Consider the following 22802-nt stretch of genomic DNA (forward strand, 5'->3'; position numbering starts at 1 on the left):
AAGAGTAATCTCAGAGAGTGCATCCAAGGAGCAAAACTAAAATTGTGAGACAAGCAGGCTGTCCAAAGGGTCTGCTGCCCAGCCTCTGTGCTTTGTATAACTCCTGGGAGCAGTTTTCAGGTAGAAAGGCAGCCAGGCCCTGCATATTGAGGTAGAACCCAGATTTGAGGGGTCAAGACAGACACCAGGAATGTCCAACCAGGAACCTCAGATGAAAAGGCAGAAAATGGAAGCCTGAGAAATTCCCAGAACATGTGCTGAAGCTAGAGTCCCCTTTATATAAGACAGCAATGGACTCATTCTGGTGAGTAGGGAGCCATTTAAAATACAGCAAACTCCTAAGGAAAATAAAAATCATTCACTAAACTAAAATGTAGTAACTATAGCTTAAAATTTATAGGACATCAATTGGGCCATGGCCATCTTTCTGTTATATATAGATTTTCATGACATTATTTGAACGGTATTTGAACAGTATTTTTATTATCATTATGTACTTACACTCTCCTTCTCCCTTGTCCCCCTTCAGAGATACTTTGATCTGCTCCGTGTTCTCTCCTCACACATAAGCTTCTCTATCAGGGTTGATATCATAGTTTAAGCTATAGCAACTTCACTCAAGTAGGGGACAGGAGCAGGAAACTGATTCCCTGGGCCCTGTGGTCCCTTCCCTCCCTTGCCCCTTTGAAAAAAAAAAAAACAGAACAAGTTAAAGTTTTGTCCTCTCTAATTCCCTGTCTTTCATGTTCTCCTATTCCAGGCCTCCCCTCACCCACTTTGGACACTGAGGGAGAGGGTTTTGGTAGGATGTCAATACGGTGTACTATAGGTCACATATATCACACAGAACAGTTGCCATCATGACACATAGACTTGCATGATAATACTTGTGGGCACCGTTTTCCATCAAGGGGCTCTGCATACAGAGAGAGCTTGATATTGTTCTCCTCAAATTTATGGGCCCTCAATAAAGAAAATAAAGTATTTTCCATTTAAATTACTTTTTGTTATTTATGGCTTAAAATAAAACATGTAAATATATTTCTCAGGGGGAAGAGGTTCCATAAGGGTATTTATGGTATGATTACAATTTCACAAAATATTTGGGTATATCTGTATATACCTAGACAATAAACCAAAATATTTATAGTGCTTATTTCTAAGTGGTAAAGCTATAGGTGATTATTTTCTTCTATATATTTTTTCTAATGAAAATTACTTACAAAATTGCTGCCGTAAAGGGTGTCCAATTTTTTTTTTTTTTTTTTTTTTTTGCGGTACGCGGGACTCTCACTGTTGTGGTGTCTCCCGTTGTGGAGCACAGGCTCCTGACGCGCAGGCTCAGCGGCCATGGCTCGCCTAGCCGCTCCGCGGCATGTGGGATCTTCCCGGACCGGGGCACAAACCCGTGTTCCCTGCATCGGCAGGCGGACTCTCAACCACTGCACCACCAGGGAAGCCCAAGGGTATCCAAATTTTAACAGAAAATTCCAATTGAGCTCTTGTCAGTACAAAATTATTTGCCCTTTTTTCAGAAAACGCAAAATGTCAAGTATAATTCACACAATTAGATCAAATATGAGTGAATCCAAAATAAATACATATAACTTTCTTATTACATAGATGAAAATTGACTAATTCAAATATATATATATACATAAATAGAATACCCTTAGAGGGGTAAAAAGAAGCTGGTAATGGTGTTTGCCTCTAGAAAAGGAAACTAAATAGCTATAAGATGTTATCGTGTCCTTGAGATCTTTGGTATTTTTGTATTATGTGAATTTTACAAATAAAACAATAATTAAAAACTAAGAAAAGTAAAAACATGTATTTAAATTTCTCTAACTATTATTTTCAATCACTTTTTGGTCCTTTCCTTACACATAAAATCATTTTCCATGGTTAGGTTAATTTACTCTGGTTTTGATTTAGTTTGACTTACTGCCAAAAATGTAGAGTCTCTTCTATAGCCCTATTTGGATAATAAATAATAGGACCAGTTTCCCACCAAATGTCTCAACACTGAATGTTGTGGATAATTTTTGCCTTCTTTGCAAAACCTCTCACAATGCTGTCACTAAAGAAGATGTAACTGCTGGATTTGACCTTGCTTTCAGTTAGGTGAAGTTTTGTTTATAGAAAAGCCTTGAAATTAAGATCAAGTTTTATAACTACAATGATCACAAAACAGGTGTTGGTCAAGCGCTGGGTCCAGACATTCATTTGTACCCTGATTCATTCATGCAAGTTCACTCAGAGCAGTGCTTTTCTCAGTTTTCAACTTCCTTCTTCCTGTATTCACTTTTATAACCTGACTTGTTTCTTCTGGGACTGAAAAGACATGGATCAGTTGCGTAGAAAGAAGACATGGAGGAAATACAACGCAGAAAAGACAGTCTTCTCAACAAGAGAAAAGACATCCATCAGATGACATCCCAAAGTCCCTTCCAGCCTAGCCTGTACATGTAAAATATTTAATTATGTTGCCTCTGGTTTAGCTAAGCACGGTTTGCAGACCATTTCCATGGTAACATGAAAACTGTATGTGTTAATTTCTAAATTTTGACACTAACTGATGACAGGTGGCTTGTGTGCAAAGCCCATGGTACTGAAATGCTTGGGAGGGAAGGAGGACATGAAAAACCTAATGAACAATGAAAAGGTGGTAAAGTTAACGAACTGGTGGCATAAATTAACTACCTCAGCACGCATATAAATGTTTATAAGAATCATCTGAATTCCTGAGCATTTATTTACTTAACCAAAGCTTCAAAGCATTAAGAAGTGGGGAAAAGGTTGATCAGACATGAGACCTTAGAAACCTCCCACTGATTGCTATTACATTAGTGGAGAGGACATACAGATTACTGAACTGAAGTTAAATTCCACGAGGAAGGCAGAGAGCACTGAAAGATAACTAAACAAAGGGAAGTGCCAGATGTGAAAAATCAAGAAGCTATAAGCAATCTCAATAGCATAATAAAGGAAATCTGAGTTAGAGTTACGAGAACGGTAATTCAAAGTATTGAGAGCCAAAGTTAAACATGCCCAATAAGTAAACGACATGTCACCATAATAGAAACATTTTATTTTACACGGTCTGAAACACCAATTCTTAGAATTGCTCCTAAGAGTTACATAGGAAGCAAAAATTAAGAAAGACAACAAAAGTGAAAACACAAAAAAATTAGAGAGCATACACAAGAGTATAGCTCAGCAATGGCATGTATATTGGTGACACCAGTTTAACGCACCAGTGTAGTAGATGGTGTAAAATTGAGAACCTTTTCATTCTGAATAAACATCTTATTCCATTTGATACAAAAATGGATTATGAATTCAAAGGGAGGTATTTTCTTATATATGTAGTCTTTTTTATATTGATCATTAACTCATCACAGGGACAGAATTTTGGTAAATTGTGCTTATTTTGAAACATGTCTTAATCACCTTTGCTTTTATACATATTAAATACTTCATATTCAACTTAAAAAGAGAAAGAAATAAAGATAGAGAATATAGATGACTCTTTTAGGATCAAGAGAGAGTTTGTGTTTTTGTTTTTTAAGATAGACAATGATGAGAAAGATCCAATAGGGAGAGTAAAATCAATTATGCAGGACAGAAAAAGGACACTGTCAGGACTAAAATTCTGGAGTAAGCTTGAGGGGATAGAATCCTGCATTAGTAGAGAAGTTTTCTGGCCAGGTTATATGGGTAGAGATGCAGGTAGTTTGGTAGACTTGGTGATGGAAGTGTGTGAACCTTCTTACTGCGTCTATTTTCCCAATGAAATGATGGAAAAGTGTGTTAGCTGAGAGTTCAAAGAAAAGAGGGAGTGTTTGAGATGCGAGGAGCAAGAAAAAGATGTGAAAGAATACTTTCAGAGACATTACTGGGAGGCCCACTTGAAGGAAATGGTCATGAATTTTAAGAGATTGGTTTAGCTGCATGGATAAAGGTAGAAAGTAGGCAGAAAATGGAACTTCATGGAGGGCAAGTGTTTTCAGGCAAGTAAATGGAAAGAGAGCGAAAAGGGAATTGAGTTCATCTGCAAGGAGTGATTTTTAAAATGAAGGACCCATGGGAACTAAACCAGGTGTGGGCTTGATGAACACGTGAAAAGGCAGTGATGAGCTCAGTAGGGTGGAAGTCCTGGCGGCATCAGGAAATTGTCGGCTATAGCAGCGGGAGTGAGCTGAAAGAGAGGACATGGGGGTTAGAAAACGGTAAGCCTGGAATTCTGATTCTGAGGGTGTGAAGTTATTGATAATGATGGTTGTAGGATGTGGCCCTGGAACAAGTGGCTGAGATGGGGTTGAGGAAAGATCGCTGGATATAAACCAGTCAAATAACTGAGTGAGAGGCTGGGAGGCTGCGTCGATCATTTGCCTGAATGTTGAAATTACCAAAAATGGGTGGCAAAATTAGGTAGAGAGAGAGAGAAGTTATGGAGACATGGAGCTAGGTTTACATTTTTTCAAAGATAGGAGTGACTGGTTAGGACTGTACCATAAGGGAGGGTAGATAGTGGTAGAGTCTAAAGCCACGTGCATTTAAAATCAATATTTGAATAATTATGAATAATAATTATTCAAATAATTATAGATCTCTATTCTGGATATCTGCCAGAATAGAGGTTGCATCAGTGCAGCTAGTTTATATTAAATGAAAAACACACCAAAACTATTTTTATATATTTAGCAATGAAACTTGAGAGCAAATTGTTATCATGACCATGAATGTTATTCCTGCTTTTACAGAATTACTAAGAAATTTCCAGATTCAGAAAGTTGCCTTCTAACTTGAGAACTGCAAGAGGATTAAATCAGAATACTAATGAAGTGTTTGGAACAGGACCCAACAAATAGTAAGTACCTAATAAAAAGTCATGAGGGAAGAAAACTAAAGATGACTCCCTAGGAGGAAATATGCCAAGCCTGCTTTGTCACTTTTCTTTATACATTGTCCTAAACCAAACAAAGAAAAAAAAACCTTTTATATCAAAGGTCACCTTGATCTACACTGGTTTTCCCTGATTTGTAGACCAGACACTTTTTCTATTATTTCTGAGAAGAGTCTTGTGCTAAGAAATATAAACTTTGCTTCTGGATGTTGTAAGTACTGGGGAAAGATTGAATAATTGATGCTGGAACTATTGACTCACCATATTTTTATAATCATGGGGTACATGTTACGATGCCAAACCCAGAATCCACAAAGTTGGATATATCCGACCACTTAAACTTGGCAAAAACAAACGAATAAACCATAAAGAAGGTTTTGACTTTTTAACCTTAATCAAGGTTAGAAGGCAAAGGACAAACTGAGAAAATTAGCTTCAACATGCGGGGTTGAAAAAGAATATCCCTAATGTAAAAAGAGGTTTTATAAAACAGTAAGAAAAAGACAAGCCATAACTTTTTTAAAGGGCAGACATGGATATGAATAGGGATTAAACGAATAGAAATGGCTGATGAATATATAAGAAGGTATTTGTCAGAAGAAATCGAAGGCACCTGGTCTTCATTGTTGTTCGTAAAACCAATAATGCTCAGCTTTAAAGAGGCTGCAGAGAAGCACCCTCTCAAGCAATATTAATGGGAATGAAAATTAGAACAGTATCAAGTTTTTGGTTGTCAGTTGGCAATCTTTATCAAAATCCTAAATATGCATATCCTTTGACCTAGCAATTCCACTTCTAAGAATTTATTCTACGCAGATAAGGTGACGGTACCCAAAATATGTGTGTCTCTGCATCAGTAACAGTAGAAAACCATTGCAAAGTGTTAGAGGCCATGAAAAGATACACCCAACAGACTGCTGAATGAAACAAGTATGTTACAAAGTAGCATGTGTGGTTCTGATTACATTTATGTAAAAATATATATGTGTGTGTTGATATGTAAGTATCCAAACTGATGTCTGAAAGGATGTTCCCAACCATGTGAATAGCGATTATCTTTGAGTAGTGGAATTTCTGATCATTTTTACTTTATGTTTTTGTTTATGGTTTATGGTTTTTGTATATTGTTTGAATTGTATATGAGGACCACTTACCGCTCTAGTGACCATATATATATACACACACAAACATCCTTGTATCTTTACTCTAATTGCCTGAAAGAAATTCCCTGAAAAGGCCTTGATTAAAAAGGAGGAGAATGATTAACTTACAAACACCTCAAGTTTTGTCTGAGGACAGTCCTATCAAAGAGAAATTTTTTATCTTACATTCAGGTTAATTTCTGTGTTGAATTTTACTTAGTTAATAGTCATAAGTTTAATTGAGCTCTCAATGTAGGGGAGAAAAAAACCCCCACATTTTTCTCTTCTGAAACCTTGACTTCTTTGGATCAAATTAAGTGCGTTGTTCCTAAACTGCTAAAAACTCATTGCTCACATTTTGTTAGCAGTTCCACAGGAATCCAAGAAAGAACACATTGAAATTTCAAAATGGCAAAAACTGAGTTTCCTTTCCCCCATAGTTTAGAATACAGTTTCCTTGACTCTGGGTGTCCCTGTGTTGACAGAAGTCTGAGTCTGAGGATGCCTCTGCTAGCTCACACCCAGGGCCTCAGGGGAGGAGGCCCATCACTCCACCGTCGCTGTGGCAGAGAGTACCCTGATGCACTTGAGTGCCGATTTCATGGTGCTGGTGATCCTGTTTAGGATATGGGTGGCGGCAGGGGGGACCCTCAAAGTTGCATTTACCTGTTTGTTTCTCAAGGGCTGAACCACTTCTCGAATGCACAGGTCTAGATCATTGAGATAGTCTTTTTCTGTCTGTAACAGCTCCTTGATGATTTTCGAACGCTTTGCCATCATTCTCTGATGTTCCTTCTCCTGAGTTAGGGTCTCAGCCGTGGAACACCCAGCCTGTGAGGTCATCTTTTCTGTTAAATGAAAACATGTATGTGTGAGGCATTCTGTTGAGATTTCTGGTTCCTTCATTACAAACAACGCCACTGCAGGATTATTGTTAGCAAGGGAAAAGGCTTAGAGTGTCTTCACGTGTGTTCTTGGGAAGTGATGTGTGGAAGTTTCCCTTAAGGTTGGAATCCTATGAAACTATGAGAAGGAAGAGGTGTGAGAATGAATACTTCTAGCAGGTCAGTTAAAAAATATTTGACATAGGGCTTTCCTGGTGGCGCAGTGGTTGAGAGTCCACCTGCTGATGCAGGGGACGCGGTTTTGTGCCCCGGTCTGGGAAGATCCCACATGCCGCGGAGCGGCTGGGCCCGTGAGCCATGGCCGCTGAGCCTGCGCGTCCGGAGCCTGTGCTCCACAACGGGAGAGGCCACAACAGTGAGAGGCCCGCGTACCGCAAAAAAAAAAAAAAATTGACATGTCTAGTCTTTAAAATATCCCATTGCTACTATATTAGGTTATAAACCTGGTCTTCAGCTAGAGATAAAATGCATAAAATCATAGTTCAGAATTTCTTTTGGACACATTTAAGTCAAGGGAAGATTTTTAATTAGTAAGTGGAACACCTTCCAATTTTGTCTCTATTATTAAAAATAATTGCCCCTCATTCTCAGTGGGTGGTACACAAATCTCCATGAAAACAACTGTACCTGATTGAGATTTGTCTTTCAGTTCACAGTTAGAATCTCTGATGAGTGAGGCAGTGGTAGGTTAAACAAATTTCAACTAAGATTTTTCACAGCTCATCTTCAATGGGATGCATATCTTGTTATTTCAGAATACTTGAGCTGCCAAACGGAAATTTCTAATTAAAAAAATCACAGTGCTGAGGAGATGTTGAGATAAATGGGAAGCCTCACATGTAGCCAAGGTTTTATATAAAGTAAAATGTAAGAAAGCTAAATATCTTCAAGGATGAGCTTCCCCATGGTGATGTAAAATTTTGGAAGCCACAACTAGGTCACAGATGAAATCAGAGCAGTGACAGATAGTGGGGCAGTGTGTATGTGTGTGTGTAAATGGATTTGCTTCAAGCCTGATGTCATCACAAACTTAATTTTCATTGTAGCCTCTAGTTGCAGAAGTAATTTTATTTCCTTTGAAACTAATATGATTCTAGTAACTGATGTGTAAGACATCTCTAATGCTGACACTACTTCCTAAGGATGTAGAGCTTTACAAAAGGGCTTAGAAAGACTCTGTATGGGGGAAAAAGTGCACAGATCACACTTATGGAAGTGGAAATAAAAAGAGGATGTTCTCTTGGCTGACCCCAGAGCTAAGACAACTGGAGAAATACTATCATAGCAGAGTTAATGGTTCATGTAAAGAGACTGCCCCTAGAATGTGAAGAGACACTAAGAATAGTGAGCATTCCTCTGTCCCTGGCCCAGTCATTTCAGGAGTCCCGACAGAGGCTTCATAATCAAACCTCGGGAAGCATACTGTGGTGGTAATTCCAGCATTAGTTTGGAAGGTGCACTAGATTGGCCTTTGGAAAATCCTGACTTGCAGGTGAATATGCTTCTGGGTCATTTGCCTGGAAACTATTCTTCCTTCATCAGGAAAGAAGAAGGATTTGACCAATAGCACTTAACAGCACATGGTTTTACAAGGCTTAGGTCATTCAGTGCCAGAGAAATAATCTACATAAGTTATTGAAGAAGAGAATCATGTAAGGAGCCTTCATATCCTGATCTGTGTTATGAGAATTTGGGGTTTCTTCCTAATTTATGATACTTTTATTGGAAGGTATAAGAAGCCTGTCTCTCAGCACCCCAAATTCGACAGGAAGAGTTACAATTAGGTGTCACTATTATGAACTCTTCTGGATATAAAAGAGAAAGGCAGGTCACTGGCGAGGAGAGATGCAGTGAACAGGTTGTATTCACAAGTGGACCTTGTGACCTTTGGGAGCCTACCTTTGGTTGCTCCTTCTAAAAGGTTGGGGGCTGGAAGTCAGAGGGCAGAGAGGGGAATGATGGGGCTTCTCTTATCCTGGGATATATAAAACAGCTCACAGACAGAAACTTCAAACCAGTATGGATAGTATTCAATTATTATTTAATATTACCTCAAAAATAAAAGGGGCACTGCTGAAAAAATGTTCTAACCGATGTCTGCTTTTCCAAGTTCTAAACATTTTGTGCCTTACAAATAAGGGGGGCCTAGCAAGGAGAAGGGAGTCTTTCCTGATCTTTGGCCAAGAAATATTCCAAAAATACATTCTCAGGTTCTTTTTAGTTCTCAATTCCAGGACTCAATTACTACATCAATTTAACTTATTTTACAGATTTCTCCAGTTGCTGCACTTTAAATGTACAATATCAGATTTTATTAATTAAAAATTAGATTTTCCAATCCTGCTCAATATCTTGTTAGAAATCAAGTTAGGGGGTCACAGGGGTGGAAATAAAATGTCAGTCAAGATATTCAACTTCAGAAACTTCTCCCTTCAGAGATAAAAACCTGCTTAGAGAATTCAGAGTGGAGCAATCTTGAGAGCTACCTTTGTTTGTTCTTTTGACTCAAATTTATTGTGGGAACAAAGACTTCCGGTCATTTTCCGATTGTTTCCGGAAAAGAATCATTTTCCCATCCAGTCTCTAAACACGGGTTCTGTTCGCATTTCTTAAACCAACAAACTCTCTGCAATGCATTGTGGGCACAAGCTTTGTTTTTATAAGATCCTTCTCAACCTTTAAAACGTTTACATTTCAGTTATACTACGTTTTTACACGTAAAACTACTTGTAACACACGAATATGACCAATATAGATCACCCAAATCAGCAGTCAGCCATAATAATCTTTTATTTCTAGATAAAGCAACAGAGGAGCTAAGTATTTAGGAAAAAAGGAAAAATAAATCTTTAGGAATGACTATTTTCCAGTAGTTAGCATAAACTAAAAGACTGTGTCAAAACTAAAGGGAAATGGAGGCTAAAAGGACATTTAGATAGTTTTAACTGAAATATGCTACTGTGAATGAAAACGGTACCATGTAAGTGACCTCCCCTTGCCCAACCTCTTTCTTTTACCCTCGAGCTTTATTTTTCCAGCAGTGATGATAAATTTTCACTATTCTAGCTACAGATTTCATGAGTAACATATGTGGAAATTCCTGGCCAAGAAAGTTTATGTAAAAGGAGTTTGCTGCAGTTTGGGGAAAGGATAACCAGACTTAAGATCACCTCTGCCACTGTTCACAGAGAGAACTTGGTGGATTAAAAAAAAAAAGTACTTATTCTCACAGAGCCTCAGTTTCCTCATCTGTAAACTAGGAATGAAAACCATCACAGAGTTATCATAAAGACTGAATTAAATGAGCGACGGTATGTGGAAGCTCCTTAAGGTCTTTAAAACCACATAAATGTTAGTTATTTCCACAGACATGGGAATGACAGGGTTCTTTCTCTCAGCTCTTGAACTTTTCCGCCCCTTAGGGCAAACAGTTATCTCATTATTTTATAGTTATCAACTTGTCAAGAAAAATGCATGACTCCAAAGTGGGTGGACAGCTATGTTCAGATAGAAGAGGAAGAGAAGGAAAAATAGGGGCATCGCCCATGGAGGAAATTCAGAATAGAGCTGGTGATTGGAATCCTGGGTAGCTCTCCTGGGCTGGGAGTATGTGTGGGGAGAACCCTGGTCTTCTAGAGAGATGAAAAAGCACCTGAAGGTAAGGGCATGGCTGGGGAGGACTGATGACAATCTTCACTGAGAGCCCATGTTTTGCTTAGAGTTGATGTGCACTCTTTCTGCTTTGCTGTTGTTGCTAGTGCTGCTGCTGTTTTGGGGTGGGTTTTAAGGAGAGGTAATTGATTTAATTCTATCAAGTTATAAAATTATATATATATTTCAAGGTTAAGTGCCTAGACTTTGCACCACACTTCCTGGATTCAAACTCCACCTCTAACATTAGGTATGTGACCTTGAACAAGGTATTTAACTCTTTGTGCATCCATTTCCTCATCTGTAAATTAAGGGTAATATTAGTAAAACCTTATAAAGTGATTGTGAAGATAAAATTAGTTAATGTTTGTTAAACACAACAGTGCTTGGAAGAATAGTAGATATTGTGTAAATGTTTGCTATTATTATTAGATGCAATTCCTGTTTATTAGCTGTAATATAATTTTCACTGTAGTTTTAGCTGCATTCCAGTTTAGTGTATAACCTTCCCAAAATATTTTCATGCACATATATATATACATATAGCAGTTAATTGTTTTTCTTTTTAACAACATATACCATATACACGTTCCTCTACAACTTGCTTTTTCAACTTTAGCATTATATGGTGGTAATTTTGTTTGGTAAGCATGTATATATATACACATATCTTTATTCTTTACAATAGCAATATAGTTGTCAGACACTGCTATTTGCCTGTCCAATATCTATTCTCCCATTTGTCTTTTATAAATTGAACCCTGAATAGATAAAAATGCTTACTTCTTAGATTCTTTTTAAAACTATGTCTCATTTATGGCAAAAGAGAGATGTAAGCAAAAATCTGAGAGGGGTTTCAGGAGTCTGTAAAAAGGCAAACTTGGTTGGGATGCCCCTCCTTCCATCCTTCACCCCTTATGTTTCTTGCCTTTTTTTTATTGCCCGGAATGTGGATGTGAATCCTGAAGGTGCAGCAGCCATGCTGGAACCATGAAGTACTAACCACAAAGATTAAGACCTATACACAATGGATGGCAGTGTATGGAAAGATGTAAAGAGCCTCCTTACTCCTAGACTTCTTGAATGAGACACATAAATTTCCATGTGTTAAGCCACATTTTTCTGTTGTTTTTAGGAAAGTTTATTAGTATATGACAGAGATTTTGGTACCTAGAAATTTAAGTGCTGCAAATAATGCAACCTGTAATGTGAAAGTGGCCTAGTGGGAGAGGAAGGATACCAGGAAGACATTTGTAGTCTGGAGAGTTGGTGATCATTACCATCCAGTGGCAAAATATTTGGTAAATCTATGTTACCGCATACTAAGGCATATAATTAGAGGAAATGGTAGAAAAAATCAAAATGTTGGCATGCTCTGATTCTTCCTTGCCACGTTCAGCAAAAGCATACAAATGAGATATGAACTCAGACCATGGCTAGGCAATCTATAAGGAGAGATAAAAGAAAACACCTAAAAAAGATATTCTGCTGGTGGCCTGTAATTTAAACAGGCTGAAAGCCCCAAAATTGGATTGAAAATGCCAACCTCAAAGGGAAGCCCAAGAGATAGCTTTAGCAGGAGATAAGACTGGTGCCTCAGGGCTTCCTCTTCCTTGAAGAGTTTTCTGTCATTCCAGAGAGGGAAAGCACACCAGCCTGGATAAATTTGAGTGGTGTCTGAAAGACTACCAGTGGCCATCAGGCTAAGGGCTTTCTATTAACATCAAATCCCACCTTGCATGAGCCTCAGCTGTGAGTCTGATTCGTTGATATCTGCTAATGTCCTGTTGCATGTCTTCATGGAGAAACTTCTGGGCTTCAGAAAATATCTCTGGATATCAGTGGCCTTCATACCTAGACGTTAGTGGTCCTGACTTCCCTTTCCACTATTGATACACTTTCTCCTGGTTTCTATAATCTGGATTCTTGCTCACTGTAGTAGGCAGAAAATGGACCCCCAAGGATGTCTACACCTTAATCCTTGCAACCTGTGAATATGTGGCCTCACACGGCAAAGGAGACTTTGCTGATGTGATTAAGGTCACAGACTTTGGGATGGGGAGATTATCCTGATGGACCCAATCTAATCACATTAGCCCTTAAAAGCAGAAGAGAACACAAGGAGAGGTGAAGACTGAGAGGGACCTGACCCACCCTTGCTGGTTTTGAAGATGGAGGAAGAGGGACTAAGGGCTAAGGAATGCGGGTGGCCCTTAGAAGCTGAGAACATCCTTTGGTTGATAGCCAGCAAGGAAATAGGTACCAACAACCTAAAGAGTGAGGAAAGTCTTCCCCCCTCAAACCTCCAGAAAGGGGAACAGCTCTACTGACCCCTTACTTTCAGCTGTGAGACTCTAAGCAGAAACTCGGCCGCTCTGGACTTCTGACCGACAGAAACTGAGATAATACATATGTGTTAGTTTAAACCACTAAATTTGTGGTGATTTGTTACAGAGGCAATAGGAAACCAATATCCCCACATAATCTAATCCCTAAAAGATCATGGTCATTGTTCAGACTGGTCGTCTTAAGAACTTGAACTACATGTAAGTTTCCTCCCACCTTTCAGTGTTCCTTAAGGAATCTTCCCAAGCTACTAGTCCAAGATTGCCTGTGCCACAATAGTTTGAGTTTCAGTAGTGAAATAAACATGAGATTGTCAGTTAGACTTTTTCTTTCAATATAGTTTTTTTCATCTTTGTCTAACATCTTGGTTTCCAGTACAGGCCAGAAGAATCACACTTGGAGGATAGGTACAAGATTGTACAAAAGTTTTCAGTTAGAGAGACATCAATAATAAACCAGATAGTCCTTGTGTTCTAATGCATTATTGTCTTGAATTCAGTTTAATAGTTTCCCTAAACAGCCACACAATAGCTCAAGTGGTAGTTCCAGCTGTGGCAGTGGCTCTGAAGGTCATGGAAGTGACAACAGCAAAGAGAAGAAATAAATGACTATAGAAGAAAGGCACAGGTATATTTCACCTGTGAAAGGCACAGGTATATTTCACCAGTCAAGCTGGGATTCATTTTTCAATATTTGTGTATATTTCACAAATCATGAAAAATGAATCCCAGCTTGACTGGTAGAGATTCAGAGACATTTAAAAACACCAGATAAAACATTTAAAAATATTTTAAATGAATGAATAAGGCTTCAAAAATGTGTAAAAAATTCTCTGAGGGCTGGAGTAAACTTTAAGTGCAGTCCAAGGAATTAAGTGAAGTTAAAACCACCAAATACCCTGGAGACATCTACAGACACTGGTGTCCTAAGAGGATGAGAACTTCGTGTGTCCACAACGAGGAGACAGGACACGGTGGAGATGAGATCTGGGCTAGGTTTCTGAGCAGTGGGGAACCTGATTAGAGAAATAGCATAAAGCCAGGAACAGAAAGGAAACACACTCAGGAAAAGGTGAACTAGTTCAGTACAAATAATGCTCCAAAGGGAGAGACATCAGTAAAAATTGTCTCAGCCATACCTCTGGGTGATGATAAAAAAAAAAAAGGGAGGCAGGAGCAAAGGTTCCCTAATAGTTCAGGGACAATAATTGGCTCTCATATGGGTTTGGGGCCTGGATTCATTGAACATTTCACAAATGATTATTAAGGGCCTACTATGAGCCTGAAAGTGTTCTAGGAGCTGAGGATACAGCAGTTTAAAAAATATTGAAAAAAAAATCCCCTTTCTCATGGAGATTAAATTTTAGTGGGGAAAGAAGAATATAAATAAGTTATTTAGTATACTAAAAGGTAATAATTGGTATGGTAAAAAAAACACAGCAATGAGGGCCTCTAGGAAATGCCCAAAAGGTATGCAATTTTAAATTAGATGGTGGGGAAATTTTCTAATTAAGCAAACACTTGAAAGGAGACAGAGAGTCATGCAGGTGTCTGGGGTACATAGTTTTCCTCAGAGGAACCAGCCAGTGGAAAGCTTTAAGGTGAGAGTGTGCATGCCCTGTTCAAGGATCAGGAAGGAGGCTGGTGTGACTGAGGTGGGTAGATAGCTGGGAGGGAGTAGGAGAGATTAGAGGAGAGGGCAGCTTTGCAAGTATTTTAAACATTTAAACATCTTTGTAGTGATGCAGAAAAGGTAAAGGCATTGGAGTAATTTAGATGTTTTTCAATTAAGAATGCATGTTAACATTTCAAGAACAATCATCACAATAATAGAAATAGTATGTAAATTTTCAAAACCAGTAGAGGCAAAAATGTAATGAGGAAAAAAGTAATTCAAAAGAAGAAAAGAGAAAGACAAATATAAGGTACATCCAGATATATGAGCAATTATAATAAATCAAATAGCCAGATTATCAAGTTGGATTTAAAATAAAGAAAACCAGCTACAGCTATGTGCTGTTTACAAGACAGAAAACATAAGCACATAGAAAGTTTGAACGTAAAGAGTAAAAAATAATACTGAGCAAATACTAATGAAGAGAAAGATGGTAAAGCTATCTTTATACCAGACAAAATAAACTTGAAGACAAAATAAACTTGGAGGCACTCCATAATGATTAAATGTTCATCAGAATGATATGAAAATTTTAATTTTGTGTGTACTGAATAATATGGTTTCAAAACATATGATATAAAAAGAGAGTTGTAAGCAGAATTTGACAAACTTTCCATAATAATGGTATTATAAACATAGCTCAATGACAGGCCAGTTAGGATGGAAAAATGTGTGCTCAAGAATTGGAGATTTCACATTCTTTTTAAGGACAAACATAACCTTTATGAAAATACACCATATTGTAGACCATAAAATTTCAAAGAATCAGTACATAAGAATCACAACTACAACGCAATTAAGTTACAAGTAAACAACAAAAATAAAACTTAAGCTCATTTGTTTAGGAATGTTAAAAAAACCCCTGCTAAATAACTAGTGGAAAATAGAAGAAATCACAAAACCAAGTAGAAGATATTTATTCTGAAAGATAAGAAAAATATTACATGTGGAATGTCACTTAAGCATTGCTTATGGAAAATGTATAGCTTTAAGTTTATATATAAGAAAGGAAACAAGACTGAAAATTAATGATTTAAGTAAAGAAGTAAAACAAGGGAAAATATATAAGCCAAAAGAGAACAAAAGAAAGGAAATTAAGAACAAACTTTTAATGAAATTGAATAGTTCTTCAACTCAGGCTTCAAATAATTCCCACAGATATATTGCAAGGAACATGAGATCACACAAAAAACTTCCTAAAATATACAAGGAAACGAGGTATCATGAGTCAGATACAGGAAAAAAGACACAATTTTACCCAGAAAGCCTTAAAATATTGGAATTATTAGACATACTTAAAAAGTGTATTTAGTAGGTCTATAAAAACAGTGGTTTGAACTCATAATCAAGAAACAAGAGAAAAACTATGGAGAACAGTATGGAGGTTCCTTAAAAAACTAAAAATAGAACTACCATATGACTCAGCAATCCCACTACTGGGCCTAAACCCTGAGAAAACCATAATTCAAAAAGAGTCATGTACCACAATGTTCATTGCAGCTCTATTTACAATAGCCAGGACATGGAACCAACCTAAGTGTCCATCGACAGATGAATGGATAAAGAAGATGTGGCACATACATACAATAGAATATTACTCAGCCATAAAAAGAAACAAAATTGAGATATTTGTAGTGAGGTGGATGGACCTAGAGTCTGTCATACGGAGTGAAGTAAGTCAGAAAGAGAAAAATAAATACCATATGCTAACTCATTGTGTGGAATCTGAAAAGAAAAAAAAACTGTTCCTGAAGAACCTAGGGACAGGACAGGAATAAAGACGCAGATGTAGAGAATGGATTTGAGGACACCGGGAGGGGGAAGGGTAAGCTGGGACGAAGTGAGAGAGTGGCATGGACTTATATACACTACCAAATGTGAAATAGCTAGCTAGTGGGAAGCAGCTGCATAGCACAGGGAGATCAGCTCGGTGCTTTGTGACCACCTAGAGGGGTGGGATAGGGAGGGTGGGAGGGAGACGCAAGAGGGAGGGGATATGGGGATATATGTATACATATAGCTGATTCACTTTGTTATACAGCAGAAACTAACACAACATTGTAAAGCAATTATACTCCAATAAAGGTGTTAAAAAAAAACAAAAAAAGGCTATAAAAATGATGAAGTAGATTTTAAAAGAATGAAATAAAACTTTGAAAAGTAAAACTCATAATAATTAAAATTTAAAAGCTTAGTGGACTACAAAACCCAGTGAAAGGATAAGACAGTAAATTAGACAAAGCTGAAGAAATTAATGGAACCAAGCCAAAGAGATTATACACAATGCAACAGAGTGAAGTGAAGAGATATAAAATATGCAGCATAGGTTGGGAGACAATGAGAACTGGATGAGGTCTAACAAATGCTTAACTGGAGATCCACAGGGTATGACGGAGAATGTAAGGAAGAGGAAATATTCGACGTGCCAATTACCAAAGACTTCAGAAATTGTGGAAGACAGTAAGCCACAGAATCAGAAATTTTAATGGATTCCAAACATGATAGATAAAATTAGAAAACCACACCTAGACACAGCATTTTGAAACTTTGAAACAGTAAGAATAACTAGATCTTAAGAGCATGCAGTAAGAAAAGACAAATTACCTACAAAGGGTTAACAATCAGACTAATAGCTGCCCTTACAACGACACTGACACAAGCCAGAACACAGTAAAATATGCCTTTAGAGACCTAAGAGAAAATAGCTGTCACCTTAGCCTAGCAAAACTTTCTCAAAAATAATGGTAAAATAAACACATTTTAGAAAAACAAGATCTTACCACCAAAAGAGCCTCATAAAAAGTAACTCTAAAAGATGTACCTTACTCAGAGGGCAAATGGTCCCAAATGGAAGATTGAAATGCTAAAAGGAATAAGATGGAAACGAAGAGGGAAAGATAAATCATGTGGAATATTAATCCAGGAAGAAGGACACCTGAACAGGTAGAGAAAAATAAGCATGTGTTAGAACAATAACCAATAAAATTAACAAAATTTTCTAGTCTTTCTAGTTCTGAAATATTTAATTGCCTTTTACATGTCGTAAAAAGGAGCACACCTAAACATATTATAGAGAAATTTCTAAATTCCAAGGATAAAGAGAAACTCTTACAAGCTTCCTGAAAGAAAAATTTCAGGTGAGACTAGGACTTGAATTAAATTTCTTATGTGCAACACTGGATGCTAGATGACGTTGGAATCATGTATAAAGAATTCCGAGAGAAAAAGATTTTGATCTTGGCCCCCTTGTTATTTATAATTTAGGTTAAAAGACCACTGCTTTCAAGTACAGGAGAATTTGGCAAATAGCCACCCTTGTAATCTCTCTGAAAACATTACTTTATTAAGAGTGCCAGTTAAATGGAAATAGGACCCAAACATCTCAGTATAGCAGAAGACAAAATATATAAGAAAAGAGGTTTCTTGTAGAGACTCACTCTCTCCAAACTCGCAATGAAAACATTCAACAAGTAACAGGATCCTGCTAGAAAGTTTAGAAATATTCGTGCTTTGAGGCTAAGAGCTCTCTGGAGAAAGCAGAGATGGATAAATACTCACTATTGCGTCTAGAGAAAAAACAAAGGTTTAGAGGAGCTTAGAGCAGAGACCAGAGATGAACAGCTCCTTCTGCTGCCCAAGAGGGTCCTATGTAAGTCAAGGAAGGGAAACTAAGGTGAGCAATTAGAGCTGGTATTTTATCAAGGCAGAACTAATGCAAGAGATAAAAGAGAACATCAGTAAGTATGAATGTAATGAGACTGAAACAGATGCAAATAGAACAGACACACACACAAGACTGTCTGGGTCTATTAAATGTTTTTTCTCAAAATTTAAAATTTATTTTAAATTTAAAAAGAAAAAGAGTTTCAATGTCAGAAGCAAGTCATCTTTCAAAATTCAAAATGGTTTGGATTTGGAGTGCAAGACAATTTAAACAAAATGGACCTCTTAAAAAAAAAAGCCTTATGGGAGTTAAAAAAAACTCATAAAAAGGAAAGCTTATAAAAATGAGGAGCTGCAGTATAAATAGCATAACTGAATACATATTTGTTCCAAATATTATACTGGTGATGGAATGACCTTCATAGTCAATTATAACCTTGTATCTCACTGGCGCTTGGCCTATACATCATGTGCAGTGCACATAACCAATGCACTTTAGCTTGGCTTCTTTCTATCATGTCCCACATGTGCACTGCATTAAATTTCCTGGCAAAAATGTTATTTCAAGGTCATGTGTATAATAAAATGTTCTCTTGGTGTCACAACAATATTATTTCTCCACTGACAGTATCATTAGAATGATTTCTACACTGATTAATACTCACCTGCCAATTCAAATAGAAACATATGTTGTGGATAAAAATAAGTCATGCACACCTTCTCCCTCATAAAATATAAAGACTAAAGTGACTACTTGGTGGAACTCAATATAAAACATCAAAATATTTCTGAAGAACCAGGAGCTAATCTGAAGACTGTGATTCTCATTTCAATCATTTTAATAATAATGTTTTCCTCTTACACAAAAATGTTCTTTTTTCTCTTATTTTTTTTATTGTGGTAAATATATGAAACATAAAATTGACCATGTTAACTATTTGTAAGTGTGTAGTTCAGCAGCGTTAAGTACATTCAGATTGTTGTGTAACCATCACCACCATCCATCTCCAGAAATTTGTCATCTTCTCTAATGGAAACTCCATATGCATTAAACAATAACCCCCCATCTCCTCCTTCCCCCGGCCTCTGGCAACCACCATTCTACTTTTTGTCTCTATGAATTTGGCTACTCTAGGTACCTCATATAAGCAGAATCAGAATATTTGTTTTTTGATGAATGGCTTTTTTCACTTAGCATCATGTCTTCAAGTTCATCCATGTTATAGAAGATGTCAGAATTTCCTTCCTTTTTAAGGACGAATAATGTTCCATTGTATGTATAGACCACACTTTATTTATAGAAGTATATATTCTTAAAAAATAATTTTGATATTAAAGCATTATACACTATGACTGCAGTTATACTAATTATATTGTGATAGCCTACGAGAGCAAGCTATCAAGCATCTATGATGTAACAACTTAAAAATATATACATTATCTACAGTCTTCCTCGTAACACTAGAAGTGGGATACCACACTAATTTTACAGTTGAGGAAACTGAACAGAGTGAATGTGAGTAAAAGTTATCCAGTGGCTCACAGAGTATGGAGAAGTGATGGGATTCAAACCAGACATGCTTAGCTCTGAAGCCTGGGCTCTCTTCCCTCCTCAGCCTGCCTACTTATGCTATGATCAGGGTACATTGTGTTGTATGTAGTGGAATTGTGCTAGACAGGCAAACATACAGTTCAATTCTGACCCTGCCATCCACTAGCTGTGTGACCTTGGCCAAGTCATTTGGGCTCACTAAATTGCCTCATCTGTAGAGGGGGAATAAGAAAAACCGTGATAGTAATGATAATAAAACCTAACATTTTGAGTACGGTCAGCCCTCTGTACCTGCAGGTTCTGCGCCCAAGGATTCAACCAATTAAGGATTGAAAGTGTTTTTCTTAAAAACATTCCAGAAAGTTTCAAAAAGCAAAACTTGAACTTGCTGCATGCCCCGCAACTATTTACATGGCATTAACAATGTATGAGTAATCTAGAGATGATTTACCGTATACAGGAGGTTGTGTAAATACTATGCCATTTTGTATAAGGGACCTGAGCATCTGTGGAATTTGGTATCCACATGGGTCCTGGAACCAAATCCCCATGGATACCAAGGGATGACTGTTCTCACTTTGCACTAAATACTGAGCCTGTCTATATTAGCTCTTCAATCCTCACAAAAAACACTACATAGATTTTTTTATTCCCTTCCTTTTATTTCCATGTGAAGAAGTGAAACACGGGTTAAGGTTAAGGCCTAAGGTCACACCACAGTAAGTGGATTCAAACCAGAAACTGAGTCAGTCTGGCTCCTAAACCTGCATTTTAACTATTACTCGCTGCTAGGAGGTCGTAAGAATCCAGATAAAGCAGGCCAATTGCTGAACTCAGTGTCTGACTCACAGAAACCTCTAAAAAAATGTTAAGTCGGGCTTCCCTGGTGGCGCAGTGGTTGAGAGTCTGCTTGCCAATGCAGGAGACACGGGTTCGAGCCCTGGTCTGGGAGGATCCCACATGCCGCGGAGCAACTAAGCCTGTGCGCCACAGCTACTGAGCCTGCGCGTCTGGAGCCTGCGCGTCTGGAGCCTGTGCTCCGCAACAAGAGAGGCCGTGACAGCGAGAGGCCCGCGCACCGCGATGAAGAGTGACTCCCGCTCTCCGCAACTAGAGAAAGCCCTCGCACAGAAACGAAGACCCAACACAGCCAAAAATAAATAAATAAATTTATTAAAAAAAAATGTAAGTCATTATTTTCATGACCATGATTTACTTGCCATTTTTCTATATCTGGTTCTGAATGGCAGCATCTGCTTTTCCTCCTTTTTTTTTCCCTCTTGGAAATGTTCCAAGGGTGGGAGGAGAGATTGAGCATCCTTCAGGAAACTATTCTTCTGGGCTCTGGACCTGCTCTAGAAAAAAAAAGCACAAAACAGCAAGGGCTTCTACAAAGTGGGTTCAATACCAGGCCTAATGTTCATTCTCCTTATTCAGGCTGAATTCAAATTCAAATCTGAATACAAATTCCTTGTATGTTGTTTGACATAATAAAAACCCTTGAATTTTTAAAAAAAATCTGATTCTTTCTCATTTACCCTGAAGCTAAGTCACCAGCACAAATAAGTTTCTGAGAAATTCACTGAAAATGTTGTGCTTCTCAAGAAAGTTGAAAAAGCAAGGTAACTAAAATAAGATACATGTCCTGCTAACATACACAGTTTATTATTACTTTTAACATTCTAGGTCTTTATTTATTTGGATTAAAGTCCCTAGCTGATATTATTCATCAATAGCTACCAATAAATAATCATGGATTTTGATTTCCATTATGACATTGAAATCTCACTTATCTCTTAATAAAGGAGATTTGGAACTAATATTTTCATATACTGAGCTTAAGGTTTTACTTAATGCCTTGATTACCAACACCTGCCCTCATACCCACTCCTCACCCCTATGACCAGATTATGCAAGCACACATACACCATTCAACACTCATTTATTGAGGAGCTCGCTCACAGTCATTTAACTGTGGAGAATACAAGGATAATACCGTGCAAGAACCTGACCCTAATTCATAATTTTGTCACAACCATACATATGTTCATTATTAAATAAGAGTAAGAAAAATCAGAATTTGAAGGTGAGCAATTTTATGAATTCCATAGTTTTTAAAGAAATCTTGTATCTAATTTAATATCAATTTCTTAAATTATACATTGGTTTTGAGTTGGGACTATTCTTTATGTTGGATATATAATAGTGAATAAAATAACAGTCCTTTCTGTCAAGAAGTGTACAATCTAGATGTAAAGATAGGGTATTAAAGTAGCAGGATAAATCCTTCCCTAAGACATACCAACTGATGCCTGTGCACTTATTCACTTAATGATCAAATTGCATCTTCTCCAAGAAGTAGCTGTGTTCAACAGCAAACCTCATTATGTCAGTTGTACTTCTTATTGTAATTACATTAATTTAATTTAAACTTACATAAACTGATGACCTGTGAGTGTAAAAGAGTATGTGTGTTTCCATGAAAACTGCTTTAATGCTTTGAAATGATTTGATAAAAAGTTGCCAGAACACTGCTGCTCTATTAGGAGTTGAATGAGACAACTGCAAAAGAGGAGAAAAGTATTTAGAAAGATTCTGCAAACAAATCGCTTTGCAATTTAAAATATCAGTCAATATTTAAAAACTGATGTACAAATATAATTACAATAAACCATGACCTATATGCTACGCAGAGTGCAGCCTAGCGGTCAGGTCTACTGGAGAAGACCCACCTGAATGGAATCTGAAAGGGAGTAGCACTGGTGAAGAGAGAAGCCCAGGGATTCTGAGCAGAGGCAGCAGCATGTCCAAAGGCTTGGTGGCAAAGAAAGATTTGCAAAAAGCTTAGCATGATGAAAATACAAATGTTAAAGAATGCAGTAAGGAGATGAGTCTAGAGAAATGATCAGGAGACAGATCTTGAAGCCCTTGTTAAGGAATCTGGAATTTTTAAGAAGAAT

General features: G+C 37.5%; 1 protein-coding gene across 1 annotated transcript in view; it reads right to left on the reverse strand.

The window, feature by feature from the left end:
- The window catches only part of ARHGEF38 (Rho guanine nucleotide exchange factor 38), a gene marked incomplete at its 3' end in the record, with an annotated part of 152975 nt that overhangs the window by 106588 nt on the left and 23585 nt on the right, over positions 1–22802 (reverse strand). Inside the window, exon 2 of the mRNA XM_079920519.1 lies at positions 6718–6899. Within this exon, the coding sequence (XP_079776645.1) occupies positions 6718–6899 (182 nt within the window). The remainder of the gene's footprint in view (positions 1–6717; positions 6900–22802) is intronic.

The sequence above is a fragment of the Stenella coeruleoalba genome, assembly GCF_951394435.1.
Source record: "Stenella coeruleoalba genome assembly, chromosome: 4".
NCBI lineage: Eukaryota > Metazoa > Chordata > Mammalia > Artiodactyla > Delphinidae > Stenella > Stenella coeruleoalba.